Raw genomic sequence first — 27,689 nt, forward strand, 5'->3', positions numbered from 1 at the left:
TATTTATGCCGCATATGTTTTTATTCGATTGAATGCGTGTAGAAATACACGAATTAACTATAAGGTAGTTTATATGGGTAAGTAATTCCAATTGATTGAAAAACAATCGAATGATTAAAGACAAATGTTCCTATGGTTGTCATTGTTCTTGTTTCGTGTGTCCATTTTATTTCGTATGCATTACAATAAATTAATTCTTACATTAAGCTTACGGAATAAAACATCGAAAGATATCGATGTTGAGTACATGGAAATAAACATTGTCTCTCACGGTGATGAAAGTTTAAAAAAACACACACACGCGCGCGCCACGCAGAAACACCAACTTAACGGTGCAACGATGTGTAAAAAAACATCGGTTGGCTTTTTTTTGCTTCCTCTTTATGACTAGAATGTATGCGATTGCACCGAGTCTGTGAAGTGTAGCGGAGCTCTGCTAGAACGCTCTAGAATCGGGTAATTTTGTTCGGCGAAATGGATGTGATCGAGTCAGAACAGCTGTACGGATTGGAGATGCCGTAAAAGTTGGGTGCTATGTGGGTCACGTTGCCCACCGGTCGATCCATCGGTGATACGAGCGTGCCATTATGATTGCCGCCAATCGTGCCATTGCTGGTGCTCATGGTAATGGTGCCATTTTCCTGCCGTAAGCGTCGCTGGCCCCGCAGTGGTAGCGTTGGAATTTCGCTGTTTGCCGAGTACGCCTCGTCGAGGTCCTGATCCATCACGAAACTATCGTCCGTGGGTGATCGTTGGCGCATTGCCGGATTGACGCATTCATAGACACTCTAAAAAAATGAAAAAGCATAAAGATGTAGGACCAATTCGTATTCGCCATAACACACTCCTAGCTACTTACCTGGTCCGAAATGAACTGATTTGCTTGGGCAAAGGCGAGCGACGTGAGCGAGGGTAGCGCCTGCACCAGATCCGATCGTGCGATGCTGCGCACCATCAGGAAGCAGCGCGGTATCATGATGCCCACCAGCACGGCCAGCGCAGTGGCAACCATGCCGAGTGAAATGGCCGCTTCCCGCCATTCGTACCCGAACATGCACAGCGGAATCCAAACCGTCCAGATAACCAAACACAGCACCGATCCCGTGACGAGCAGCAGCCCCTCCCGGTAGTTGCGCTGCGAGCGGAAAATGAACGGCGCAAGGAAGATGAGCGACACCAGCAGCACACCGTCGTACGCAATCACCGCCCAGAACCAGTGGCCGTAGTAAATCTCGCCGCAGGAGATGCTGCGTGCGTTCGCGTGTAGCACGATCACGAGCTGCGTGGACAGCCCGAGCTGCACCAGCGTGCTGAAGCCGCAGATGACGCTCTGGATGTAGCCATTGATGTGCGACAGGAAGCCACCCTCGCTGCCGATCGAGGCGAGCATGATCGCACGGCACAGCAGCAGCGAGAACGTCATGCAGTAGCACATGGACACGAGGAAGATCTTCACCGTGCAGTGCGCGTTCCAGGTCAGCATCGTGTCCGTCCGATGGCCCGCCAGATCCGTCGTGTAGCCCGTGTACTCCAGGCTGAACGGTATGAAGGCGGCAAACTGCAGTATCAAGCTTATCAGCAGCAAAATGCTACCGAGCGGGTGCCCCTCCAGGATGTCGTCCATGCAGACGCGCACGATCAGAAAGATCAGTATCGCGGCGCAGAGCAGTATGCCCAGCGACGATACGGTAAGGCCGGCCGCAACCCACGCCTCCATCTTGAGCTGCCAGTACATGTCGCCGTACTCCTCCGCGTCGGTGGACGTGCCGTAGTACACAGGGGGCCGATGGTGTCGCTCGATGAAATCCGGATGGCGTATTTCGAACTCTTTCGCGCAGTAAAAGATCGTGCCGAGCTTCGACGGTGCGTCCGGGCTGGTCGCTAGCCGCCCGTACACGGTCGTGTAGTTGGTGATCGCGTTCGAGCTGGCGACTAACTTCAGCTCGGTCGCGGCTGGATCCGCATCGGCGGTGGCTGCTGGCTCGGTATCGTTTGCACGAACGTGCACGATGGTTCGTTTCTGCCGCAGCTCGAACTTAATCGACTGGGTGGCATTCTTCAGCTGGAGATGGTTGAGTACCTCCGTGCTTGATCGTTTCGCATGATACTTCCAATTGTTCATACACTCGATGCTGGCATTGCGACAGTCGCTTCCGGGGCGGTTCAGCAGATCGATCACCTCCAGCAACAGCCCGCCAGTGACGAGCAGTTCCGAGCCGCGGATGCTGGTGCCGTACCGTTCCCAGGAGTGGCCGAGCGAGGCCACATTCAGCTCTGCTTCCGCAATCACGTAAGCACCAACAGGAAGATCTAAAACACGACACCAAAGATGCATGTTAATGAGTGCAGATTCAGAAGGTTTGCAGAAACCAACGATCGGAAAGGGGTTCAACTCACCAGGAAGATACAAACGATCGTGCGCGGTGAGGACGAGCACAAGCGTACCGTTGATGGCAAAGCTGATGGCCGGTTCCAGGCCCAGCTGGATGTAGATGGTGTCGCTGCTGGGGTAGTTCTCGAGACAGAGATGCTCGTGCCGGCAGATGGCATTGAAGCGGGTGGACAGCTCGTTCGAGCCCGAGTACACCATGGCGGACGAGTTGCCGTTCGTCCAGGGCAGCTCGTACAGCAGGTGTGCCGCTTTGGTGAACAGGGCATCGTTCGTCGACGGAAGCGGGAAGATGTTGTAATCCAGCGTTTCGGACAGCAGCCGCACCGAGGGCCAGAGCCGCGGGCTGACGAAGATGCCGATCGTGTTGGTGGAACACTCCTTAAGGATGTTCACTTCCTGCTGGAGCGTTCGCTGGCTGAGGGAGATGTTGAGGAGGTGAATGATGTTCAAACCTATTGCAGGAGGAAGTGTAACAAATCAAACGTTCTCGATTAGCCGTGTATTGCGGTCATTGGAACACACAGAGACACAGTCGTCTCGTTGACCCACATTGACCCAAACAATGTGACCGGGCAGGTCAGTGGAATATATTATATTGTACCCTTAGTTCGATTCACCTTACCTATACTAGCGTCTCCCCCGCTGGCCAACAGTCGAAGGTCATTGATGCGATCGATCGCTAGCAGCGTTGCCCCAAAATCATCCGTCTCCATCATCATCGTTAGCATCAGTTCACCTTCGAGCCGATACATCCGGTAGCCGTACTGTGCTGCATGTAGCTCCACGTCCTCATTCTCACCGCTCGCCGGAGGTAGCTCCTGTCCAGCGCCACTTCTTGCACTGAGCAGCTGTACCTGGGGCTCCGATGTACGCTGGCTCCTTCCCGCCCGTATCGTTGGTACCGGTGCAAACGTCCGCTGATGCCGATAGCGCTCCAAATTGCCAGTGCGAGCCAGGTCTATGAATGGACGGCCGGTACAGTTGCTTTCCGTGCTTTCGGACTCTGTTGTATCCTCTGCAATCGATGCTGGTGTTGTTGTTGTTGTTGCGTTAGTTACCATTGGACGGGTGGTGACATTTCCAATGAGATGATCTTCCGTCGGTTCCGCCAGCAGCTTTGGTGAAGTGTTTGAACTCGTTTCATACTGATTGTTACTGGCAGCTGTAACTACCATCGATTGTTGAGCGTCTTCTGCGCTTTGAGCACTTAACCCTTCCATTTCTTGTGAGCTGGAAGAAGTTTCACTCGAACTGTTTGGATGATCCGGCTGTGAGTTATTGGAGCTGGAGACATCTTCGCTCGACAGGAAGCTACTTTCCGAGGTGAAACTTTCTTCCGACAGCTCTGCGGGCTCGGTCGATGCCTTGTGTCGCAGCAACGGTTCCGTTGCAGTAGGCGTTGTAACGCTAAAGTACGATGGTGGTAACGCTTGCACCACCACCAGCGAACCATTATCCCTTTGACCTTTGGCGTGTGGTATCGTTTGACACAGGGTGAGTACAATACCTGAAGGGAAGAATAAGTCATAGAAGCAAAAAAAAGATATAAAAACGTATATTTCTTTAATTCAACCAACGGAGAAACCCATTGTTTCGTTGCTTACGATAATGATATGAGGGTTGTTACCGCGCCTTACGTGCTGGACCGAATAAAGACAACCCCCAAAAAAAAGAGACAAGAATGTACGCCAAGAACCCCAAATGAAAGGGAGCCACGTGCTAAGTTGGATGATGTGCGTTCCATATTTCGCCGTCGCCGTCAACGATTGTGTTCAGCCGAGGGTGTAATTGAGCTGGGAGTGGTGCGGGCTCGCCCCTTAATGCGCACCACAGCACCTCAACACCACATGGTAAGCGGGCAGGACACTTCGGACAAAACGGGGCACTGAACCATGACGAGAAGGAGAGGAGAGTCCAAATATATTTGTTGCCGATGGATCCCTCAAAAAGTGACAAAAAAAAAGGATTCCTTCTCCCGGTTGATGAACTCGTAAATAAATCTTCACGCACTGCACTTTGACGCGGCGGCGCCAACGTCTAAATCGGCCTTTACAGCTCATTAGTTTATGGGCGCAATTAAAATGCAACTGAATGGCATGTTGTAAACCGATCATAGCTTTTAATGGACATTATTTCGTCTCCCTTCTAAACCATTCTTCCTTCCCTTCACTCTCTTTTTCTCTCTCCTCTTTCCCTATCATTAAATCGCGTGCCTCCGCGTCTGCGGGACAAGATGTAAATGTAAAACCATCAACGTAAAAGTGCATCATCATGCCCTGGTGCATAACTAATGCATTCTCCTGCAGCGAGTGGTATCATTAGACAAAGAAGGCAGGGAAAGCGTAACTAATGAATCGGTCAGCAAATCGTGTGTGTAGTCAAATTAGCACAAAATCTTTACTTTCATCCCGAGGCTTTGTTTAATCTATTAATTCGTGAACATTTCATGACCAAACTGCCCGAAATGATTATCTCAGACACTACTTTATCAACGCTTCACGACAAGTTTAAATGTGTGGTAACAACGTTTTCGTTGTCTTTCTGGCCCCTTGTTTTTCACGGCTTCACTATCGGGCCCTTTTCTTGCTATCCCAAGGGCCCCAGGTTTCCCTATCGCGCCCGGTGCGCTATCAAAGCTGGAAAGCATCGCCACTTACCGATAAGACACGCAATGTAGGCACGGCGTGTGCTCCAGTGCCACCATTTTCCTGGCGCCATTATCATCAAACAGCAGCACCACCGTGCGGGAACGTTTCACTCGGACGACACTCCAAACTGGGCAGTGCTGGTTGTTGGCGCGGGCAGCGGCGTCCGTTGCTTTCGCTCATTAGCCACACTACTGCTTGGTGTTGCGGATGGACTTCGATTTCGATCGTTCGATACAGATCGCCCGTTAAGCCGCTTTGTTGTAGGGCGGCCGCTGTGATATTTCTCACTAATCACGATCACCAATAAAGCAGCCCTTTCTCTCGCTTCGCATCACATGCCATCCACACTTCGCTTTGCGCTATTTAAAACACGTGCTTGGGCGCAATTTTCACTTCAACTGCACTAAACGTAACGTTTACACTGTATTTTTCTGTTTTCATTTCGTTATCACCTCATTCACACTAGCTGTATCGTGGATCTTTTCTTGGAACCTACAGGATCACCTTCTTGTGCACTGTAATGATGAATCTGTAACGAACGATCTATTCACATTCAAACACAATTCACATTAGCGTACGTCGCAAGACCGGACGGGTGCAAGAACGCAGCCCACATTCCAATCCATATGCACAACACACACACACCACCAACACCACCACGGACAGTGGCAACTTCACGGGTTTAACCGATTTTAGCTTAATGCGACCTGCTGTTCCTCTCTGCTCTCCCTTACATCTCGGTACATTCGGTACTCCCGCGGCACGTGGCGCGTGCAATTTGGAAGGGGCGAGGAGAACAATAACAACAAAACTGACCACCAAACGACGACACCACGATCGTGTTGGCCTCCTAGGCAGTCGCAATTGGTCCTACCGGTTCGAGCGATGGTAAACAAATGGAAGCCACAAGAAGGGGCGCTGCTGTCCTCGGCTTCGTCCGAGTTCGATGGCATTGCAGCCGCCGATGTTGCATGTGCGCCGGGCAAGTAAGGTCCGGGCGTTTTATCGAAGCGGAACACCGCGCCCTGAAGCTGAAAGTGAGGAATTTCCACCTTCCCTCTGCAACACCTATAAAAAAAACCCGCGAGTATAAGCGCCGTGTGGTACACTGCTGTCTCTACTAATTCCCCCTATGGAGGAGGATTATTGCTATTGCTGTATCGCTTCCGGGCGATTGGTGCTAGCGGGGTTTTTTTGTTATTTATTTATATCCTCTCTACAACTTTGCTGTCCAATGAAACGTTTTATTTTGCCAAAGCAAAGCGTTACAGCAGAAACGTTAAATCGGACAATGTGTTACATCAGAAAACCTCACCAAAAGAAAGAGCAGCAAGCAAATTAGTGGAAAATAACAGGCATTGTTTTGCTTTGATAACAAATCATTGTATGCGTGTATGTGTGGTGCGTTGGTTAATTGAGCTTATCAGCGTTTTCATATTTACCATGAAATTAATTAGTCAGTTGATTGAGAAGAGTCCTTTCATTGTTTTAAACATTGAACACAGCATGCACTTTAGCGACGCTGTTGTTAGTATATCAATGTATACACGAAATAATCACATGTTAGCGTGGGTAGTCAGTGGTCTAATCGGTAAACGCTCCCGTGCCTCTACAAGATCATACGAGTTCGATACTCGCCCGTACTCTGTCGTCCATGCAATGTAACAAGATCTTGACGACCATGTTAGTAAGTTTTAAGCCTCTTTATAAGAGTGATGACCTGTGTATGATATGATCACGCGTTGCAGCCTACTAATCTCGTTATTGCTATGCGTTGAAGAGATGTACAGGAGGAAGGAAGAAGAACGGTCGTCTGTCTATTGGAAAGTGATGTAAATAAAACAAAGCAAGCCAAGGGCCTTGATCTTGATTGGGGGCTTCCCCATTTTTGAAGTGGGATCAGATCTCTCCACTAAACAACTTTTGTTTGGTACTGTTGTTAGTGTTTACTACAATCTGTTGCTCCTAACACCTTATGTGTTTTACCGCCATTCATGTTTCACACACAGTCAGTCATTGGCTCATAGGCGTTTGCACGCAATCTGTGTTGAATCTTGAAGGTTCGTGAAAACTGAAGCCTTAACCTACATGACGACGGAGGAAAAAACGGACACGCATCATTTGTATTTGTGTGTGAGTTTGGACAACAGTGGAGAAAGGGTGAAAATAGGGTTCGAACATAGAGCAACGATTGCTATGTGGAAGGGGGGGAGGGGGGGGGGTCTCGATAATGATAATGTATCCCCAACGTGTTTAGTACCATTGTTCAATTTCCCATGGGAACAACAAGGATATGTGCAGCCGTGTTGTGACACCAGGATCCAGGATCCAGGTAGTTGAGTTGCTGCTTCCGGTGTGCGTATATGACGACAAACAGCAAACCCCCTGATCTGATGAACCGATCTCGGACGAAGCGGCAAAACATAGACACACACACATATGTTCGGTTACGGTTCGTTGCATCCAATGCTAATGCCCCCTCACGTTTCAATGCACCATTCAACACGCGCGCGATCTTTACTGTGACGTGACGTGATACGGGATCGAATGGAGGGGTATGGGGGGGAAGGGGGGCATGCACACCCGCACACGCAATCTTACGCATGTCCGGTTTTGTGTGTGTGTTTTGCTCTACTGTTCCCCGCTGCTTTCTTGGCGCGTTCAAAGTTTTAAAAACAACCCCTAGCAGCATGTGGTTGTAAAGTTCCCTGTTTTGCTGCTTCGTCAGTCATAATTGCTGCCAATGTTTACAACCACACAACACACACACATATTTTCTCACTCTCTCTCTCTCTCTCTCTCTCTCTCTCTCTCTCTCTCTCTCTCTCTCTCTCTTTTTTCCTCTTTGCGCATTACCATATCCGAGTGTACAAAGCCAAGTGAAGAATGAGCTTCGATTGTGTTTTGCCTTCTAAAGTCACTGGCATCCGGTAGCAACAACGTGGAACACACCAACACAAAACCCCACCACTTGACGCACCGTGTCTCCCCGAGGGGGTTGGTTCTATTCTAGCGATTGATCGATAAACCCGATTACGGTATGTTGGTGGTATCTCTGGGCGCAGAATTCACCTCCGGAGGGATCGGGATTTACACACCAAATCTTTGCTGAACTTTACCTGAAAGCTTTACACCAAAATCGAAGCCCACCTTTTCATGGGCAATGAACTATCACCCACCGTCCGCTGGCCGCTAACCACTAATAGGCCAACCGCCACCGTTTACGCGAATGAGCGGCAGTCGGTGTGCGCGCGCGAGAAACGTACGCCTACTACTACCGTAGCAGCAGCGCTCGCCGTACGCAGCTACGTACGCATACCGTCGTCAGCTAATCCGTTACCATAACAATGCCGAACGACGCACGGAGGCCAAACAAACCAGAAGCCCACCCGAAAACGTGACGGAAAAGTGGTTCAGCGACGTCTTTCAAGGGCGTTTGCGAACAGCTCTAACAGCCTAACAAGAAGTGAGAAGGAGGAGGACGAGGACACAGGTCGCACAGGTGACATAAGCGGCCCGGTGCCATAAGTATTTTTTTTTTTGTTTAGTTGTTGTACACCGTCCCTTTGCTGGGGGGGGGCAGCTGACGCTTCATTGCGTTGTCAACGCTTTGTTTTATGTGTTGAACGCGCTCTCATCACGTCGCCGCCAACAACGCAGTGTACACGCCACGACTCGGGTGGACTAGGCTTTCTTTTACCCCTATTCTATTCTTTATAATAAATTTGCATAACTATAGCGAGCGGATTTTTGTTACAAAGAAAAAACAATTAAAAATCGCAATACCACAACACCACCACAGTGACGTGCAAAATGGTAGCACCGTTTTTCAACCGTCACCACCTTCATGAGTCACAGTCGGCGTGGCAATGTGGTATGGTGCGTGCTCTACAGCACAGGTACACACGGAGGCAACAATTATGTTTGGCACTTTCTTTATCGATTGAGGTAGACTCATAAGCGGCGCTTTTGGGTTTGTGCGGAACAGTCCTTCTGGCCCAAAGACTGGGGGCGGTCGCGGAAAATGCGTTGCGGACTAGCCTGTAGTTGCGTAACGTTTCATGGGACTGCGCTCTTCTAGCGTTCCTTATGACCTGCGGTCAAGGGATTTTATGCAACGGAAAGGGACAAGAGCAAGCAAACCGGAAGTACCGAAATGGAGTGTGATTGATGGTCACAAATCCACTTAGGAGCTTTGCCAAGGGGTACGGCGTGGTTTCAACTCTCTCTCTCTCTCCCTATGATATGAAAAGCCCTACAGCATTGATCCTTCTGCTATGCCGCGTGCTTCAAGAAACTGCCTCACCGAACCAAATTAACGCATTTGTGACAATTCAACCGATACGCAAGCAAAAAAAAGTGTATCAACGATTGCCTAAGAAAGCATAGAGCAAACACGATTCCTTTCACTCGTTGTGTAAGTTCCCACACTATGATAGGGCTGGCTCCAATTTATCGTCTATCCACCGTAAAAAAAAATGCAACTAATTCCCGCGATGATTCCCGCAATCGCAACCAAAAACACAAACACACACACAAACACGTACGCTGAACTGATTGGAACTGCACGGGGTACTATGGTGACAACTCGCGCAGCACACACGATGATCGCGGTTCGCCGTCACGGTTCGTTTACGCCCAACCAATTCGTTCGCATCGCTATATGATGCGCACCGGCGCAGCACCTGCACGTAACTGAACGGTGTGGCAAGTGAAGATGGCCAGCCGAGCTTCGGGAGGGCCCCTTCCCCTTCCCTTGTAGAATCTAACGCGAGCGAACGAAGCACGGTGGAAAGCCATGAAAAAAACCACCCTTCCCCTTATGCGCTATACACAGATACACACAGACACACACACACACTCAAGGTTGGAAAAGCCCGACTTAACGGCAGGGCACACAAGGGTTTCGGTTGGTCGTCGTGGTTTCGGGCGGGTACCCAACGAACTCCACGTGCCAAGACCGCGCGGGCGAAGGTCGATAAAGTACGCGTTTGTTGTGTTGTTGTGCCGACGGCGGTTACCATCGTGACGCGCTCCGATTGCGCTTTCGGTCAAGAATTTTGCCTCAAAACTCTTCCCCAGGTCTGCGGAAAGCCTGCGTGGATTGGAGAGGGCCGAATGACCCAAACATTCGAAATCATAAAACATAAGCCCTTGTGGCAAGTGAACGGAATAATGCATTACAAATTAGTCATTGGCACGGATTGGCGTGCGAACTGATGATGGTGATTGTGATGTTTTGTGATATTTTACGTGCAAAGTTTCCTTCCAGCAGTTGGTTGTGCTTGCTTGCGCTTAAATATGTATATGGATATATATTTATTTATTCGCTACCAATTTAAACTATCGCCTGCTCTGAATGCCAAGTCAACTCATTCCCTGATAGAATATGCCGCCCATTGAAACTCGTAATATCTTCTGTTCTGACTTGGGTCCGTCTTTTCCGGGTTGGGTTGTGAGTTTAGCTTAAGGTTACGGAGGATATAAATTGATTTTTGTGATAGAATATTGAGAAGATTAACAACTGCCCCCCTCCCCGGCGCATACTAACTACACACGTTTGTCTTGGTTAAGGTTGATTGGTTAAGATTGTGTTGTATTGGGTATTGGGTAGCAGCGCTGCTGAAAACGGCTGAAATATGCTCGGAATGGACGTGCTATCGATGGTGCTATCGTTTTACGGTGAAAGCCCTTGCAATCACATCTACATTTTGGTATAAAATTACTTTCGCAGTATCCGCGCACCTAGATAGATGCAGGGCGGAGGTGCAGTTAGCAATTTGGAAGTGATTTTACAAACAAAAGGAAGGAACAACAAAATTAAATAAAAATTAAATACTAAAAACAAATCCAATTCAATTCAAACACAAGAAATGTGACTTAAACAAATTGGACACAAAACACATTTTATCGTATAGATTCTAAAACCAACTTAAGGCTAATCAAACTCATCCTTCTTAGATGCACATTTTCTTCGTCTGTGCACTATTTGCACATAATAGAAGGGGTCTAGAAATGGGAAACAATTGCATCTCCTTCATTTTTTTACATCAATCGTACAAATGTCCCTATTGGTGTTTAGTGTATGTTTTGTGTAAGTTTCACACGCTATAAACACACCTAGCAATGCAAACAGCGCCAGCCCGGTTTTCTATCTTGGTGGGTCTATTTTAAGCAGTGTGCGGAGTCCAAACTCTCCATCGATATCATGCTATTGCACTCTAATCCTTCGTCCTTCGTTAATGTTCAATATATGTCCCACAAGGTTTGGTACTGACTCATGGGGACTCATTTAATTCAAATGTATCGGTAAGTGAGAGTGTGCGAAAAGTGCTGCTTGTAGTAAGCGGCACAATCCCACATTCCAATCCAAACAACATCAATTGCTTTGTAAGATGATGATGCCCTAATCGAGCACCAAGCAGCGTTTGTCCCAAAATAGTATTTCTCACACCAAAACAATCGCGCTGCAAAATATGTTGGAAAAATTATACCTCAGTGTTTGTGTGTGTGTGTGTGTGTGTGGATGATACACTAGAGGAAACAGGTGGGGAATAGAGTGCATTAAATTCAATACGCAATCATACGCATATCGGAAGGAGACAGGGAGGATGGCCACGTACCACTCCCCCCCAAAAACAGATCACACAGAAGGACGCCTACAGGAGAATGGAGAAAACCATCGAAAACCAGAGAGTATCTCTCCCTCTGAGGGTGCAGAGCAAAACACAGGATCTTTTTCGGTTGAAATCGATTCAAAACCATCATCACAGTGCGCCTAAACCCAATACACACGATACACGAGACACTTACGCACACAGAGCGAGCGCGCTGTGTTTAATGGCTTAATAATTACGTTGCTTAACGAGTGCGGTGGTGGTAAATGTAACATGTTCTACCGTGTAACAAAACAGATAATAGCAAAATTCCTGCTTCAAACTTGCCCCGCGACTCCCGCGCTCGACCCGCTTAAGCCCGTCGCGTGTGGTGGTGGCTAGGTAGCTAAGCGGTCCGAACGGTGTGTCCCTCCGCGTTTCTTTTTTTGTTTTACTTCGTGACGCTGCAGTTGATCATATTACAAAGTAATTGATTGAAACATTCGTTTTATTTCAGATCCGCCTCGTCTTCCAGCAGCTCATCCACGTCCTTTTCCCAGTTGCTGTTGCGCTCGTTGCTACCATCGTTCACCAGCTCGTAGTCCTGCAGCTCCGCCTCCAGATCTTTCTCCCATTGTTCCTCTAAAAAACAAACGTATGAAACGAGGTTTAAATTAGATAAGCAAACAACAGAAAATGGCAATCTTTTGAATTTTTGTGGATGTAATAAACAACGTAAAGCAACGGAGTAAAAAGAAAAGCTGCAAACTGTTTTAACACAAGAAGGAAGCAACGAAAATAACGAAAACAAAGCATCGTGTCGTTTAATACAACAAAATCTTAACAAAAGTAAACAAAACACACCAATAGAACCAATGTGTCTGTGTGTGCAGTTTGGAACGCAAAACGATATGGGCGAGTCTTCATGTTTATGTTCATGTGGTTATCATAACTGACGCTGTGTGTGCAATTAGGAGAACGCAACCGGGTTTAATAGTTCGTTTACGCAAAACAAAGAAACAAAACTGCTTACCAGTTTTCCCAAGTTCGTTTCAAGTCAATAATAAAATGGTTTAAACTATACAAAAAACACAAACGTACTTTCTTTCCATTAACCTTTCTGCATACTCACTCAACAACAACAGTGAAACGTTCAAAACGTTTTGGTTTGAATCAATAATTGCCTTAAAATTTATTTTCTCTATACAGAATAATCGTCTCCGTGTTGTTTGTTTGTGTGTTGTGTGTTTGTTGTTCGTATGTGAGTGTTTGGTTTAGAGTTTTTCCGACTAGTTTTCCCCTTCCCTCGTGACAATGTGTGAGAGTGTGTGTGTGTGTGTGTGAGTGTACCAACAATAGTTTGCTTTTCCACCTTTTTTTTCCTTTTTTTGTTAGGACGTGTTGGGTGTGTTGGGTGTATTTATATATATGTACGTTTGTGTGTTTTGTTGTATTTCCTTCACTTTTGCTCCTTTTCCACTTCTTTGCATCACTCACTCACTTTATCCTTTGGTACTATCGCACCACTCTCCCCCCCCCCCCTTATTTCACCCCTGTCCAGTGTGGAACGATATTGTTGTATGTAGTATTTCTTAGGTTATCATGATTGCAAGAAGTTAGTCTAGCCGATTCTGTTAAACACTTGCCGTAAGTGAGACGAGCCGGAACGTAAGTAACGTGGAGAAGATAAAAAAACAACGTAAAAACAAGGACGTTCGCTCTAACTAGATCCTTCCCGATTAGCTAATCACACAACACTCTCTCAAACACGCACACACACACTTCTCGTTCAATTGTTTCTTAAACAGGTCTTAAATAAGTAAACCAACACAACACAATACGACAACACCAGTCACAATCACAAACACAACTAAAAAGACCTTGGATGTGAGTGTGTGTGTGTGTGTGTGTGTGTGTGTGTGTGTGTGTGTGTGTGTGTGTGTGTGTGTGTGTGTGTGTGTGTGTGTGTGTGTGTGTGTGTGTGTGTGTGTGTTTAAAACCGAAATTCGAGATTCAAAGTGGTAAATGTGATAGGCATTACAGGGAGAGAGATTATAATTCGCTAACCACAGTAGTGGGAGAACTAAACCATTGCATACTCATTCCTCTGCCCCGTCACTTAATCTTTGTTGATGAAATCTGTTCCGTAAATTAAAAACTATTTCTTTACCCTCCACGTACGCACCGGCGACCCTTTTGCTTTCCCTAAACACGTCACTGACTGCTTATAATGCATCATAATCTTTTCACACCTTTTGTATAGAACCGATCCGATATATATATATAAGTATCTTCTCAATAAGGAGTTTGTTTGTTTGTTTGTTTGCTGTTTTGTAAGGTTCGTTAATTTTTACTCAACACCACGCACACAGTTACATACAGAGACAGACAGAGAGACAGACAGAGAGAGAGATAGATAGAGAAAGGAATGTTTTTTTTAGAGGTGATAAGGAGGTTTTTGTTTGGGACTAGGGAAAATTCCAGGGAAGGAAATATTTGTTTGTGATACTTGGGTGAACTTTTCATCTCGCTCTCCACCATCCACACACATTGATGTTCGGTTTTGTTTTGTTTTGTTTACCTTCACAAGTATCTGTTTTTCGTATTTTTGTTTTCCTTTGGTTTTCGCACTCTTATGCTTTTTTGTTTCTTCTTCTCCTTGTTGTTGTTGTTGTTTTGTTTAATGTTGCATCACGTTTTCGGTTGTATTGTCATTATCTCTGTTGCTTTCTTTCTTTTTTACATATCTTTCATATTTTTTTGTTTATACGTTTGCTATTATATCCTTAAAATCCATACCATATCTACGAAGCACTTCCCTAACACGCACGCCGCAAAACGTATTCTTGTTCTGCCTTTGTGTGTGTTTGTGTTTCTATACTTTTCATTCCCTCTTTTCGGTTGGCATCGCGTTGACATTCCCCGTTGATGGTGGGATGGCGGCTGCTATATCAATGCCCCGGTTTTCTCCCATGTTCCGCGCTTTCGTCAAACCTTCGAAAGGACGGGAAATGCCTTTATTTGAGTGGAAACCGAACCAGATGCTAGGACTTCCTGCTACTCTTTCATCCTGGCTCGAACGATCGTTTGCGTTTTCTTCTTATTTTCTTCCCCTTCGCATCGCATTTGATTTCTGATAATTCTAGCGCGCATTCGTAAAGAGTGGCCAATATATCTGATCTAGAATAGAATCAACGCAAATATGTATAACATCGAGAAACTCTGATTTGTGATCGCTTCAAATACTAGCATTGTGTGTGGTTGTGTGTGTACATATATGTAATGGATACTGACTGACTGGCTGTAGCGCTGTAGCATTGTTCTACGTTTGGTGGAATCGTCTCTTAACTGGAATTGTTTGCCATAAAGCGCGCGCTTGGGTAAGGTGATTTGTCCTGATTTCTTTCTTCTTTGCATTGCTTGTATTATGTGTGTGTGTGAGTGAGTGAATAGAATTTACTTAGAATTTCACGGCGCATTGTTCCTCCAGCATTAGCATAATAACGCAATCAAGTTAAAGACAAATTAACGAACGCGACTGATCCGCTCGTACGCGCTGCTGTTTTATCATATCATTTGATAGGCAGGTTTATTAGGGTAAGGGTGCTAACATGAGACCGACGACAACAAGGGACACACCAGCAAGTTAGTTAAGTTAGGTGATGTGTGAATGTGTGTGTGTGTGTGTTTTTTTCTTCTTCTTTTTAATATGTAGCATGCCATTTGAAGCATGGAAACGTATATGATTTTACATGGAAAATGGAAGATCAACTTTAACATCCATAATATAGAATATATCTCTTATCCCACCCACACTACGAAACAACAACTTTTACACCGCCACCTCCCCCTCCCCGCTTCGAGAGACACACATCGATCGTAAAACACATAATAAGCGCTTAGTTGCATTGACGGTGACGGTGCCGCCCCAATCAATAACAAGCATTAAAACACCACTAACACACACACACACGCAAGAGAATTTAATGACAATGGAAAGTGGAAGTGGCTTTGCCATGTCGAACGTAAAAAACGTGTTTCGGTGGGTTTATGACAAAACGAATCATACATAGCAAACTGATTGAGAAAAAAGGTAAAGCGCGTACGCATCGAAATGAAAATTTACTCTAGTGCTCTTGCAAACATTGATATATGATGATTGTTAATGCGACGGGGTGGGGGGGAGGGGAAGGAGGTTTTACGATCACCCTTCCATACGCTACACGTGTTTTGTCTTTGTTGTTATCCTTTTTTGTTAAACCACAGCCTCTGTCTCACGCAAATAAAGTAACAGTTATCGAGTGAACAAAGGCATGTATGATAAAAACTTATACTTGGCGTTAATCCAGTGTGCATATCTTTTTCTTCAGTCAAAATTAACAAAGGTGTTGTTGTTTGCTGTTTCTCTCATCTTACGATCATACAACAAAGTGTCGAGGGGGAACTTGTAATGGTCTTGCCTTGCCCGAAATGGATCTAACAATATCGCCCACATTCATGATGACATCCCCCACGCGTATCCGCAGGAGATTGGCTTCAAGTTGTTAAGCTACAATTAGCTTAAAGAAAGTCGGTTCACATCTAGACATCAGTAAAGGAACAATTATAGAGTGTGAATGTAATGCTCATTTTTTGGGTTTGTTATGTAAGTTATATTTTTCCATCTTATGTTGAGATTCAATGGTTTAATACGTATAATTCGTGAGTATTCGATGGATAACGCGCGATGGCGGTGGTGGTGGGTGATGGTGGGTGTTAATTTTGGTTAAAGTATGATTTCGATCGTTCGTTTTACCCATCGCAGCCCATTTGTTTTTGTAGATTAGATAGGAGGGAGGTTTTTGTTTGTGTCTATTTCCACATCATCATCATACTGAAGGCTGAGTATCACGTAAGAGTGTGTGGGAGAATGAATTGATGTCTTCCTCTCTGCTTTATCACGCCCTCCCCTCTCCTCACCATAAACAATCACTAAGCACTGGAAACAACAACAATAAATATCATTTTCTCGATATAAGATTCTTTCGTTCACTCCTTCCTCCTTCCTTGCGCTTGCCCAGCATGACTGACTTTCAAGAACAGATTATCATAGCTATATAACTAACGTAACGTGTTTACAGGTCGATGTTTGGTAGAGTTATTTATATACTGCCGCGCGTGTCTCTTTGTCCTGAAGGAGATAAATTACCGTCGTTTGCGAACCGTTTTCCGCACACAGCTGCTGCTGCTGGAATGTGTGTTGTTTCGTCCATATACCCCACCATTGTAGTGGGTACTTGCACTATTATTATGCACTAATTGTCTTCGTCGAGAAATTGGTTTACTAATTGATTCCGATAATATAATATATGTTCGGTTTGCTTCGGGAAGAAGATGCCGCCGGGTGGCAGGGAAGCTGTGATGATCCAGTTCCCGCCCCAACCCCTGCTGCTGGTGTATAATTAGCTTAAACGTGTGGGGTTTTATTCTTGTTTTTCTTCCTTTGTCGGCTTAACCATGATTCATTGTTATTAAGTGTTTGTGTATGTGTTTGTGTACTGTTACTGCGTGTGTTAAGTATGTGTGCCTTAAGTTTTTGTTTTCCTGCAACCAACAAAATATTATAATGATGTTGTTTTACTTGTTGTTCTCTTTTCTTGTTGCTGTTTTTCGTGTTGTGTTCAGATTTCAATATGGTACCCACTCTCGATATCGATATACATTGGTGAGTGGTGTGTATAATTTGTTATATCTTATTAACATCTTATTCGCACGCACGCGCTCATTTTAGTCCTATTTGTTTCATATGTCTGTGTGTGTGTTTGTTTTTATGTTGTTGTTGGTTTGTATTATTTAGTTTTAAATAGGTTCGCATTGAAGTTAACTCTTCTATACTTTGTTTTGTGTTTGTGTTTGTATGTGTGTGTGTGTGTGTTAGGCGCGAGAACATCGATACTGTAAGTAGCTCTGTTGTCCGAGTATGAGAAGAAGTTCACTAGTTTATGTATGTTCCGTTGTACGCATTTTCTCTATTGCCGTTTTGCCATTTCCTTGTCCCCCCAACGCGCCCCACCATTGTTTTCTTGTGGGAGGGGCCTTTTTTCTGCCATTATTAGAGTCTTTTTATATCATACAACGCAGTACTTTAACGTGTAATAGAGATGCTTGCGGTATTAAGGTTTCCTCTCCTTCTCATTTACAATAAGAATAACTGCGATTACGGTAGATTTAGGTTTTGTATCGTGCTACACTTCTTTTAGGCTGTTTGGTGGTCCATGGGATTACGCGTGGCAGCATAAGGAGACGCAAGTAAAGGAGTCAACCAAACGATACAAAAAATGGGAAAGTAAGAAGAAAAAGAAAGGTATGTTAGTATTATTCACAGTTATTAGTTGTTTTTTTGTTTGTTTTTCATTTGCTGCTAAAGCATCCAACACATCGTTTTGGGAAGTATAGAAATCATGGAGGAATGGGAAAGCGCATACACATTGGTTTAAAATCTCAACAAACAAAAATAATTTGTAAAAACAGCATGTCATTTGTACTAAACTAGGAGTACAAATAACATTTTGCAATAAAACAAAAGTGTTTTCGAAAAGAATAACTCATGCCTAATGCAAAATATGTAAACATCAAACAACTAAATGAGGATAGAAAACAAAACATTTAAAGCAGTTGTGTTTTGCGATACCATATGAAGACGAATGAGAACAGTAGAAATAGAAAATGTAGCACAAGAGGAAATAGTCAAAATGGACTACAAATGTATGAATATCATCTACTTTCACAATTTCTGTTGGCATAATAAGATATGCCGAAAGAAACACTAAACCACGGCCCGACTTCACTAGACTAGTTTCCAACTCCTCGTGAACTGCCAAGTTGCCAGAGCAGATCCAATGTCAAACTCACGCAAACAGCCTAATATAGATAGTAATATGAGCGTGCGCGCGTGCACTTTCAATCGAGTCGAACAATCAAATCTCAGAATTTTCCCAAAACAAAACTCAATTATTGTACGATTAAAATACGATTAAAATACGGGTAATTCCCGGGCGATGCACTAACCGAACCGAGGCTACGGTAGTGGTAGACATGAAGGTAAATTGCAGCCTGCGGTGATTTTAACGAATTTTAACGATGATTTAATTTACTTTTGCACAACAAAATTTTTTGCAATAGTAATTACAATTACGTTACAATAACACTAGATTATTATTGATGAAATTTGCACTAGTTTATAACCACATGAACATTTCAACTACGGAAGGTAGACATTTTTTTCGATAGTATATGAAGCAGCATTTCTCCGCATTTTGTATTTGTTATATATATGTAACATTAGCTTATGATTATTCTATGACTAAAATGTAAAACGAATAAATATGACGAATAAGCAATGAAACAAACTCAAAGTGAATTCATTGAAAAAAAAACAGACAAACTTATCGAAGTGGAAACAGATATTGAAAATATTTCAGAAAAATTGGAAGGAAACAGTAGCAAACATGCAGCATTAATTAATATTGTAAAGCTAAAGCAATCACGTTAGACCTTATAAAATTTAAAAAAAGAAGAAATGAGTAAAATGATAATTATTTATTAAAAACCACCAACTTGAAATGTTCCATCTCAGTTAAGTATCAAGCAATGTTGAAGAAATGTCCAAATGTATTCGCTTGGAAACGATTTACCAAACATTTCAACCCAAAGAACCCACATTTGTTGACTTGGAAAAATCAAACTGTAACACATTTGCTGTGAATTTAAGCTTATCAAAGACACACACACACACACATACACATATTAGGTACAAAGAAGCACATCTTGTTCGCTATGCATTACAGAGAAAACTACAGAATGTTGGTCGGTAACTAAATCAAATCAAAATAATCACTACGAATCAATGGCACGGTAAGAGCTGAATGCACTAATAGAGCTACTAAACACCACATTTGTTATCAAATACACTTCCATAAAGTCGAGTGAACTTATTACAAGGCAAGAGTTGGAAGTGTATGGCGTTTGTCACTTAATTTAAACAACAGCAGTCCTGACACACGCACTCAAAAACACACAGAGGTACAGGCAAATTTTCACATTCGCACACAACATATCAGTATCTCAGCTTAAGGACAAGTGTGATAGACGGACAAGCATCAGCACCGAAAGCCAGAGGGTGGCGTGCGGGTAAGAGCGCCCCTAAACCAGTGGACAGTGTAGAGAGGTGATAGTGATGTAGAGCAAACAGGCACAACTATACATGATAATGAATCTTTCTCTCAAATCATACGCCACAAACACGGAACTGGACGTGCATTGTTATAGATAAGCTCCATTTTGGAATCGTTTCTTTCGCTTTCTCCGAATTGTATGAGAATGATGCTGCGTTATGCAATTGCTCTTTAAGCTAGCCCGGCGTAAGGAGGTACAAGCATTGAGCCTCATCAAGTTTTGTGTTAATAAGTGTGATCTCATCATATAATCTTAAGCAGGTAACTTAAACTTGAGGTAAATGTGTATGTACGATTATGTACGAAATGAATACAATAAATGCAAAGATAACACATGAATGTACCAACGGAAACTTGGAAGTTTCTGTCAATCGCTTCAATTCTATTTCTAAACTCTAATTTCATTTTGATTTGGTTCTCTTTTGCATCACACATTACATACAAATGTTCAGAAAAGGTGGTTGATGAACCAGAGCGAAAAAGAGGGAGAGAGAGAGAGAGCGAGAGATACGTCAAGATATGAAATAGTGAAAGATAAAGAAAAATCGAGGAATTAAAATACTATCGCCTACCGTTAGCGAATAGAACAGTACTAATCACCAGATGCCAGATGGGATTTTGTGGCTTTGTGAAGTAAAAGCATGAAGCATTTATGGGAAACGAATGTTACAACAATTCCGTAACACTGGCCCGTTTTTTAAACGTTCATCTGGAATGGGCAGAAAATGAGATAGGCGAATGTAATAGACCGTCACCCCGTGCACTCGAGCATTCCTATGGGATCTTTTAACCAAGATCAAAATTACTATTTAAGATCGTGTACTATCCGTTCGTATTTAGTAGTGCCTCTCGTAATTATTTAAATCATCTGTACATAATACAATAGCAGACCGGCTGAATTCAACACTTTTACCCAAACTGTGGTGCAATACACACACATAGGTAGAATGGTTGTGAAATTTGAAGCAATTAGATTAGTCACAGGTCACACATTTTCAACTAAAGGGTATGCTAATAATCAGAAACCAACCTACCGGTGGTTATGCGGCTGTTTGCTTGTTTATCTGCAAAAAGGTTAAAAAATAGTTTTTACATTTTACATTATCACTGAAATTGCATTGACTAGTTTTTACTGCCTCTATTTGTTCTATAAGCCATTGTTGCTATCTATAACTTGCTGGTGCGAATGTTCCACAATTTACCATCATACCGAGCCTCTGAGATCCATGCACTGACAAACTGATAAGTACAAATTTTTAAATCAAGCAACGTAAGCATCCGTAATACAGTGTTTCTGTAGTTTTCTCTTGTAATGCCATAGCTGAAATTATAGGTTTAGCACCCCACTGCAATCAAACAATTATCGCTACGGAGCACATATGTGGCAAACGTTCAACCAAGGGCGATGTACTGACCACAATAGTGCATTTGCTTCTTAATGTAAATAGTACATACTGTAGCTGTTAAAGAGTAGTTCCTTCTTAGAGTAAATAGTACATACTGTAGCTGTAGCTGTACAGTATGAGTTGTTAAAAAGAATACTAAATATTTCCACACCATAGTCCACTGCACAAGCAGTCACATAACGATCGCTATTGTAAGGAACAATAGGAGTTTGTTGTTATTTTCGTTCAGCTTTCTAATTGTTTACGTTGTTGTTCTTTCCACCGCTATTAAGCGTGCTTCGATTTCTTACCACTTTTCTCGTGCTCAAGCCCGATTGATTCGTTTGCCTGTTGGGCAAGACTATCGATTCCGAGCTTTTTCATACCGGCTTTTACCTCCTCCAGGTCTTGTTCGTTCGTATGAAAGCTGTCGGAAATGAACTCACGGTGTGTAGGTTTGCTAGCAGCAGCATTGGTCACGCCGGATTGCAAATCACTAGTGTTCGTTTGTGCCGGCGGTGATTGCTCGGGACTCAAGGGTGATGCTGATGTTTGCTCTTCTGGGCTTGTTGCCGGTGAGCTTATGTCGCCGCCTTGATTAAGCATTGACCCAACAGACGATGTTCGTTCGGTATCTTTTGAGTGATGTTGGTGGTAAAATTAAAATTTAAATTAAGACATAAGAAACAAAAGAAAATCTAACTTGGCTATTGGGAAACAATAGATATCTTATAAAACCATAGTAAAAACATAGATCCATAACGGTTATTATGAAACAAAAAGAATAAAAAGGTGAACCTTTGGTATACTCAAGACCTATGCACACCACCAGTGCAAGGCTCTTTACATAGGACACGCATAACAACTTTAAGCATGGTACTATTTCTATTCTATGGTGATCGTCTATATCTAATACCGTAATTATATCATATCACGTACAGCGCTACATGACTCTGAAGATACTACAAACTGCACTGAAGGAAACGGAAGGAAAAAATAAGCTTAACGCAATGTGATCCAAAGGCTTTGAAAGCATGCAAATTAAGAGACATATGACATAAGAGACATATTTCACCGCGCACAGCAAAATAGCCATCGTAAGAAAACATAACAATCGATCAGGGGGGAATCAAGGATAGTTTCTTCAGACAAAAAAAGGGGGAGGGTGGGAGGGAAACAATGAGATAAATGGAAATTGTTGTACATTACCCTCTGTGTCTTCACTAGCGCCTCGTTTGACAAACTCGTTATTATCGCCCAATGTGCCCAAATCGGCCGCTTGGCATATCAGGGACACGCGATAGAAGTAGTTGCGCCAAAAGTTTTCCTCCGTGATGCTGTGAGTAGCCGCGTGGATTAGAGATCATTAGTTTTGCTGACGATACTGTTTGACTACAGTGTGGTAACTCACATTTTGGGAACCAGTTCAAATCGCATCTTTTCCAATTCTTTGTCATCATTCATAATGGCCAAAGCGACTGGGTAAGACGAATCGTAGTCAAAATCAAACTCAACCCCAGCTGGCGGTGCTCGAACGAAATTTCGGCGATCCTGTAGAAGCAAGTAATACGATCCATTTAGCGTTACGCTTTTTACCATTGACATACGAAGGCAGCGCAAAGAAACGGTAACTCACAGCAGACAGGCTAAGAATTTCCTCCTTGATCTTCGCCTCGTTAGCATGACCCGTCCATGGACAAGCGCCGGCAGAGCCGCCTCCTTGTTGATTTTTGATGAATGCTTCCTGCTCCTTGCTAAACTCTCCCAGAATACTCTGTTTTGAGCGTAAAGATCAATACACAATCACACAAAACAAACATTAATAAAAGCAGCTTCTTCCCGCGTTCCACATAGTCTTAGATGTAGTCTTACGTTATCTTTTAGATGTTTGATCTTATCACCAGCTTTATTGAATGATGAGTACAGGAACGAGCCAATCGATTTAGCGCCAGCAGTAACCTTATGTGTAACTGGAAAATAATATAAACAAATATATTAGCAACAACATGCATCAACTACATTTTCCCCCGTCTTTCGTCCCATTGCTTTGTTACCTTGTCCAATTTGTCCAGCATTTTCTTCAGTTGGTGTTCCCGGGCCGGTTGCAGGGCGTGAATCGGCTCCTCCCGTAGCGCTGCGGGTTTGAAAATTAAACAAAAACACAGACACATGCACATTAAGCACGATAAAGGTGGATGCACGATAGATATTAAGTAGAATTAGAAAAAAACAAACAGCAAAAATACGTATTAAAGCGAAACTGCTTTTGTTTGCCACAAAAAGTAAACAAAGAAAAAGAGCAAAAAATTGATAAATGCATTCGAAGAGTTGCTTAACTCGTACATTCGATAATGTAATAAAAAGAAAACAAATTCAACACGCAAAAAAATTAACGCAGCTTTGTGTAAAGAGGTAAGTCAGTGTGTAAAGTGTGTATTGTAAAAAACATGTAGCATATGGAGCTAATTTCAAAATGTGAAGAAGGTAAGAAAGTGGAGAAAATTTGAAGTACATAGTAAATGTATTGTATTTAAGAGAAAATGCGATATAAAAAAACAAACAAACAAAGGTCGAAAACATTAGAGACAAAAAACCACAGTCGAAATTACTTATATCGATAAAAATAAAGTGACAGACGAGAGACCGAAAAAAATCAACAACAAACAAAAAGCGGTACAACTCAACGTTATAACGTTGAATTCCAAGAAATTGTGTATAATTGTGTTCGAATACAAGTGTTAACAGCAAAGTGTAAGAGATACAAAGAGAGGGAGAGAGAGTCCTGATTAGAAAGGGTGACAAGAATTATGGAATATTTCAAATACAGTTATATTGTTTGTAATCATATGCATGTAAAGGAGCAAAGATAAATATGGAATCTAAACTAGATTGAACAGTTTTTCATACTATCAACGAATAGATTGATATTCAAAAATGCTATTGGAACTACTGTGATGAAAGGAAAACTTAACTGCTTTTTAATATAATGTCCTAGGCAGTATAATTCAAATTGTACGATTGTAACGATATGCAAAAACATCTAAGGAAAGCCAAGACTAATAACCGCATGAAATTGATGCGAATGTGAAAAATGGAACAATTGAAAATGTTTTCATTAAGTTTACTTGTGTTGTTAATAAATCTATTTGTTTTGTTTTCAACAAACACTGTTTTTAGGCGACTATTCCTAGCCATTTCATAGCCATTCAGTATCCACGCATACGATTAAGGTGGGATGATATAGTACTATTGTATTGTCTGATAAAAGGAATTCTTTGCAATATAGCAAGGACACTCTTTCTGAATTAAGCAACAATAAATAACGATTAACTGGATGGAAATTGATGGGTAGCACTTCAAGTGGGACATGGATCGATTGTTGAAAATTAGCAGAAAGTGCTAATTAAATTGCCCAATCTATTCCCACGATTCCAAGACATGTTTCGTCTGTGAGATGGTAAACAAAAGAACACACAAGAATAAATAAGAAAACGGAGGGCGCTTATATTTCAAAGGGCAGCAATAAATCCAGCATCTTTGGAAACATTGTAGAATTTCAATAATGCTTAATGCATCATATCAGCGAGTTTCCTGTTTCCCGGTGTTAACAGCATCAGTCCCTACACCATCCATAAATATGCAGTAGGGATTGATTAAAAAAATAAATGTAAAATCGACTTCATCGATGCTATGGTCATGCACAAACACCATGTAGTGTTGTCTGGTTAACATTTCCCGAATTCCAAAACAGCCAAAACAGAGTGGGACGGAAAAATCAAAGGCACAATCCAATTAGCAGGCACAAAACAAACTGGCACCGCACAGAAGACAACAATTGGAATGTGTATTCATGTAAGTTTAATATGTTTTTTTTTGCGACACAAATGAAAAAGAAACAGTCCAACAAAATTTACGCTAAGCACGATGATTAACATATCATACGGAAGATGCGATAACACGGAAAGAATAATATGGACTTAAAAACGAGAGCAGGAAACACAACAGCCATCAAGATTGGAACGGAAAAAGGAAACGGAATAAGAGCTTGAATGTACAATACAGAAGCCACAATCAACTCTACCTTTCCTGCGGCCTGCTGACGATACGGGGGGTAAGACAATCAGAGTGGCAGAATGTGCAGAAAGTGACAAGGGAGGAAATTAAATACAATTTAAGTGAAAGGAAGAATATTTAGCCCACAATCTTGACGTTAGTTATTGAAGTTTAGCTCAGGCGAATGATTTAAAACAAAGGAACGTATTGATATATTTGGCAAAGTATAATTTACTCGCTGTTTTCAATTTTAACTAGTTTCGAATTTATTTTTTTATATAAGATCGGTTTATGCCGTATTTTACTCACGGCAGCATAATATTTTAAATAAAAAGCATCAAAGCTCTACCATTGGAAAACGAACATAAAAATGAAACTCGTTGTCACTAATCAATAGAAGTGAATTCTTCATTTTTGTCAAGACTGTTTTGACTGGATTATAGCGAGATAATCATCAGTCCATCAGTCTTTGCTACGAGGGGCGGTCCGGTTGGGTACCAATTCTGTTCGATCTTGCCTCTCAAGGCAACTATCTTATAGACCACCGAGTCGCCATATGAGTTAAATGATTTTAAACAATACCATTCAGGACGAATTTGGATGAAATTTAGTCACATGTAATATATGTAATGGAGATTTCATGTAAACCATCTCATAAATGTATGGCTGCATCGCAACGAAATAATACGTAAATATCCTCTTCGCCTACATAAAAGCTGACAGAATGTGTTTCAAAGGGTGGTTAGATTTGCTGCTTACATCACATGAAGGTGGTTGTTAAATGCTTGAAGAAGACAACAAAACTCAGCACAGAACCTCTATTGTACTGTAAGATATTTACATTCACATTCGCAAAGGTCGTTACTACACCATCTTTTCTATTCAACGTCACACAGGCACGCAATACGGTCAACTCCGTTGAATGCTCATTCCCACTCAAATACGTTACTGTCGAAAAGGGGAAACGCACATCAAAGCAGCTGAACTCGGAAACTCAGGAAGGATTTCATTTCTACCCTAGCAGAGGTGGGTAGAGAACAGTTTGAAAGGGTGACGCGATGAATTGCCATTTACTGCCTTACTACCTTTCCCCAACTGAAATGAAAAATTTCTACAACCTCACAATACAAAAAGCTGACGTGCTCAAAAAGTGGTAGAACACCGAAACCTTCGAGAAGCAAAAAAATAACACCCACACACGTCACAATCCATCAATCCCCGGGGTTGCCGGGGTTTGCCGGAAAGTGTTCAAGGTCGAGAAATGGGGATTCAATCCCGTTCAATGGGTTGACATTTTTCGAGTGTCCCTCCTTTCGAAGGACACACCTTTTGAAGCGCTGCCACGGCACAGCAGCAACGGCAGTGGCACACAAAGAACCGCTGCGAACGAACGGAAGCGATGAAAGTAATCCCGATACAATTCGGTTCGATAAACGATTTAAGGTGGATCGTTTTTTGGGATCATGTTCTTTGTAACGCTGTAGTGTAGTGTCGTGTTGGAATTAGTTTTTTTTTTCTCCTCTCTCTCTCTCTGATGGGACACTTCAGCGAGGATAGGTGCGGACAGGCAAATTGCACCCGATTGAACAGAGGATTTACATATGTAGAACTATGGTAAATACACTCGAAGAAGCTTTTATTCTGTGCCCAACAAGTGGATTAACCATCTACCTTAAGCTGTACATACAAGTAAGTGTTCTTCGGATCATTTCTGTATTTTGAGATTAAGGAGCGCCAGGACGATTTATTGTTGTACATGAAGAAATAAAAAATGGGTCGATCAAATTTAATAATTTCAGTCCACTAAGATGGCTAATAGACATTATGTTCTAGTGATTATCATTACCATTATGGCTGTATACCCCTTACAAGTGTAAGGGTTTTACTCTTAATCATCCGTTAACTAAATCGTTTAGTTTATTTTTTGCATCAGAAATGGCGATACCGTCCGCCACTATTGCAAACTGAAAAAAAATGAACACAACAGCCAACATAAAGCTGTAATGGTGCCCCAACCTCATCGCAAAAGACATCATACGAAACCATTAAAGCGACCCCACAAGCAAAACACACAAGTGAACATTATTGCCAGGATTTAGGAATAAAGTTCATTTTTTACGAGCAATAATTGCCAGCTTGATTCCGTGCGTCCCCGGTTATAAATAAGAATGGTTTCAAAATCGCACTCCGTGACCTTCTGCTGCTGCTGCGGGATGCATTCCGCCAGTTGCTAGCAGTTGTCACATACTGATGATGAATGGTGGTGGTGCTAGCCAGAATGAACTTGAGAGTGAAACGTGTACAAGTGGGGCTGGGTGCCTTTTTGGTCGTCGTTCCGCGTTGCTCTATACCTTCCCCGGTTTCGTTGGCCGGGTGGTACGATAGCCGTACAGCGGATATTA

At 42.9% G+C, this 27,689-nt stretch overlaps 2 protein-coding genes across 13 annotated transcripts in view; both read right to left on the reverse strand.

The window, feature by feature from the left end:
- Positions 1-142: 142 nt before the first annotated feature.
- On the reverse strand, positions 143-9,755 carry LOC1274116 (protein bride of sevenless). 5 transcript variants are annotated; one of them, XM_061650215.1, is made up of 6 exons: positions 9,588-9,755; positions 5,050-5,555; positions 3,015-3,899; positions 2,398-2,844; positions 860-2,310; positions 143-788 (listed from the first exon to the last, which is right to left on the reverse strand). In XM_061650215.1, the coding sequence occupies exons 2-6, from the start codon at positions 5,114-5,116 to the stop codon at positions 447-449; spliced, it is 3,192 nt and encodes a 1,063-aa protein (XP_061506199.1). In that variant the 5' UTR covers positions 5,117-5,555; positions 9,588-9,755; the 3' UTR covers positions 143-446. The 5 variants fall into 5 exon arrangements, with proteins under 5 accessions (XP_061506199.1, XP_061506195.1, XP_061506196.1 ...); XM_061650211.1 differs by having other exon boundaries at positions 5,050-5,569; XM_061650212.1 differs by having other exon boundaries at positions 5,050-5,583.
- A 564-nt stretch (positions 9,756-10,319) lies between these two features.
- LOC1274117 (synapse-associated protein of 47 kDa) overlaps positions 10,320-27,689 on the reverse strand; it is a 32,795-nt gene continuing 15,425 nt past the window's right edge. For 3 of the 8 annotated variants that reach the window (XM_061650219.1, XM_061650218.1, XM_061650220.1), the window contains exons 4-10: positions 23,289-23,368; positions 23,107-23,204; positions 22,871-23,008; positions 22,646-22,785; positions 22,444-22,571; positions 21,546-21,869; positions 10,320-12,278 (exon numbers count right to left, since the gene is read on the reverse strand). In XM_061650219.1, the coding sequence (XP_061506203.1) occupies positions 12,145-12,278; positions 21,546-21,869; positions 22,444-22,571; positions 22,646-22,785; positions 22,871-23,008; positions 23,107-23,204; positions 23,289-23,368 (1,042 nt within the window). In that variant the 3' untranslated portion in view covers positions 10,320-12,144. Of the gene's footprint in view, positions 12,279-12,797; positions 17,877-21,545; positions 21,870-22,443; positions 22,572-22,645; positions 22,786-22,870; positions 23,009-23,106; positions 23,205-23,288; positions 23,369-25,315; positions 25,331-27,689 lie in introns of those variants that run through there. The other 5 variants (XM_061650221.1, XM_061650222.1, XM_061650217.1 and 2 more) reach the window with 4 other exon arrangements.

The sequence above is a fragment of the Anopheles gambiae genome, chromosome 2 (assembly GCF_943734735.2).
Source record: "Anopheles gambiae chromosome 2, idAnoGambNW_F1_1, whole genome shotgun sequence".
NCBI classification, from domain to species: Eukaryota; Metazoa; Arthropoda; class Insecta; order Diptera; family Culicidae; genus Anopheles; species Anopheles gambiae.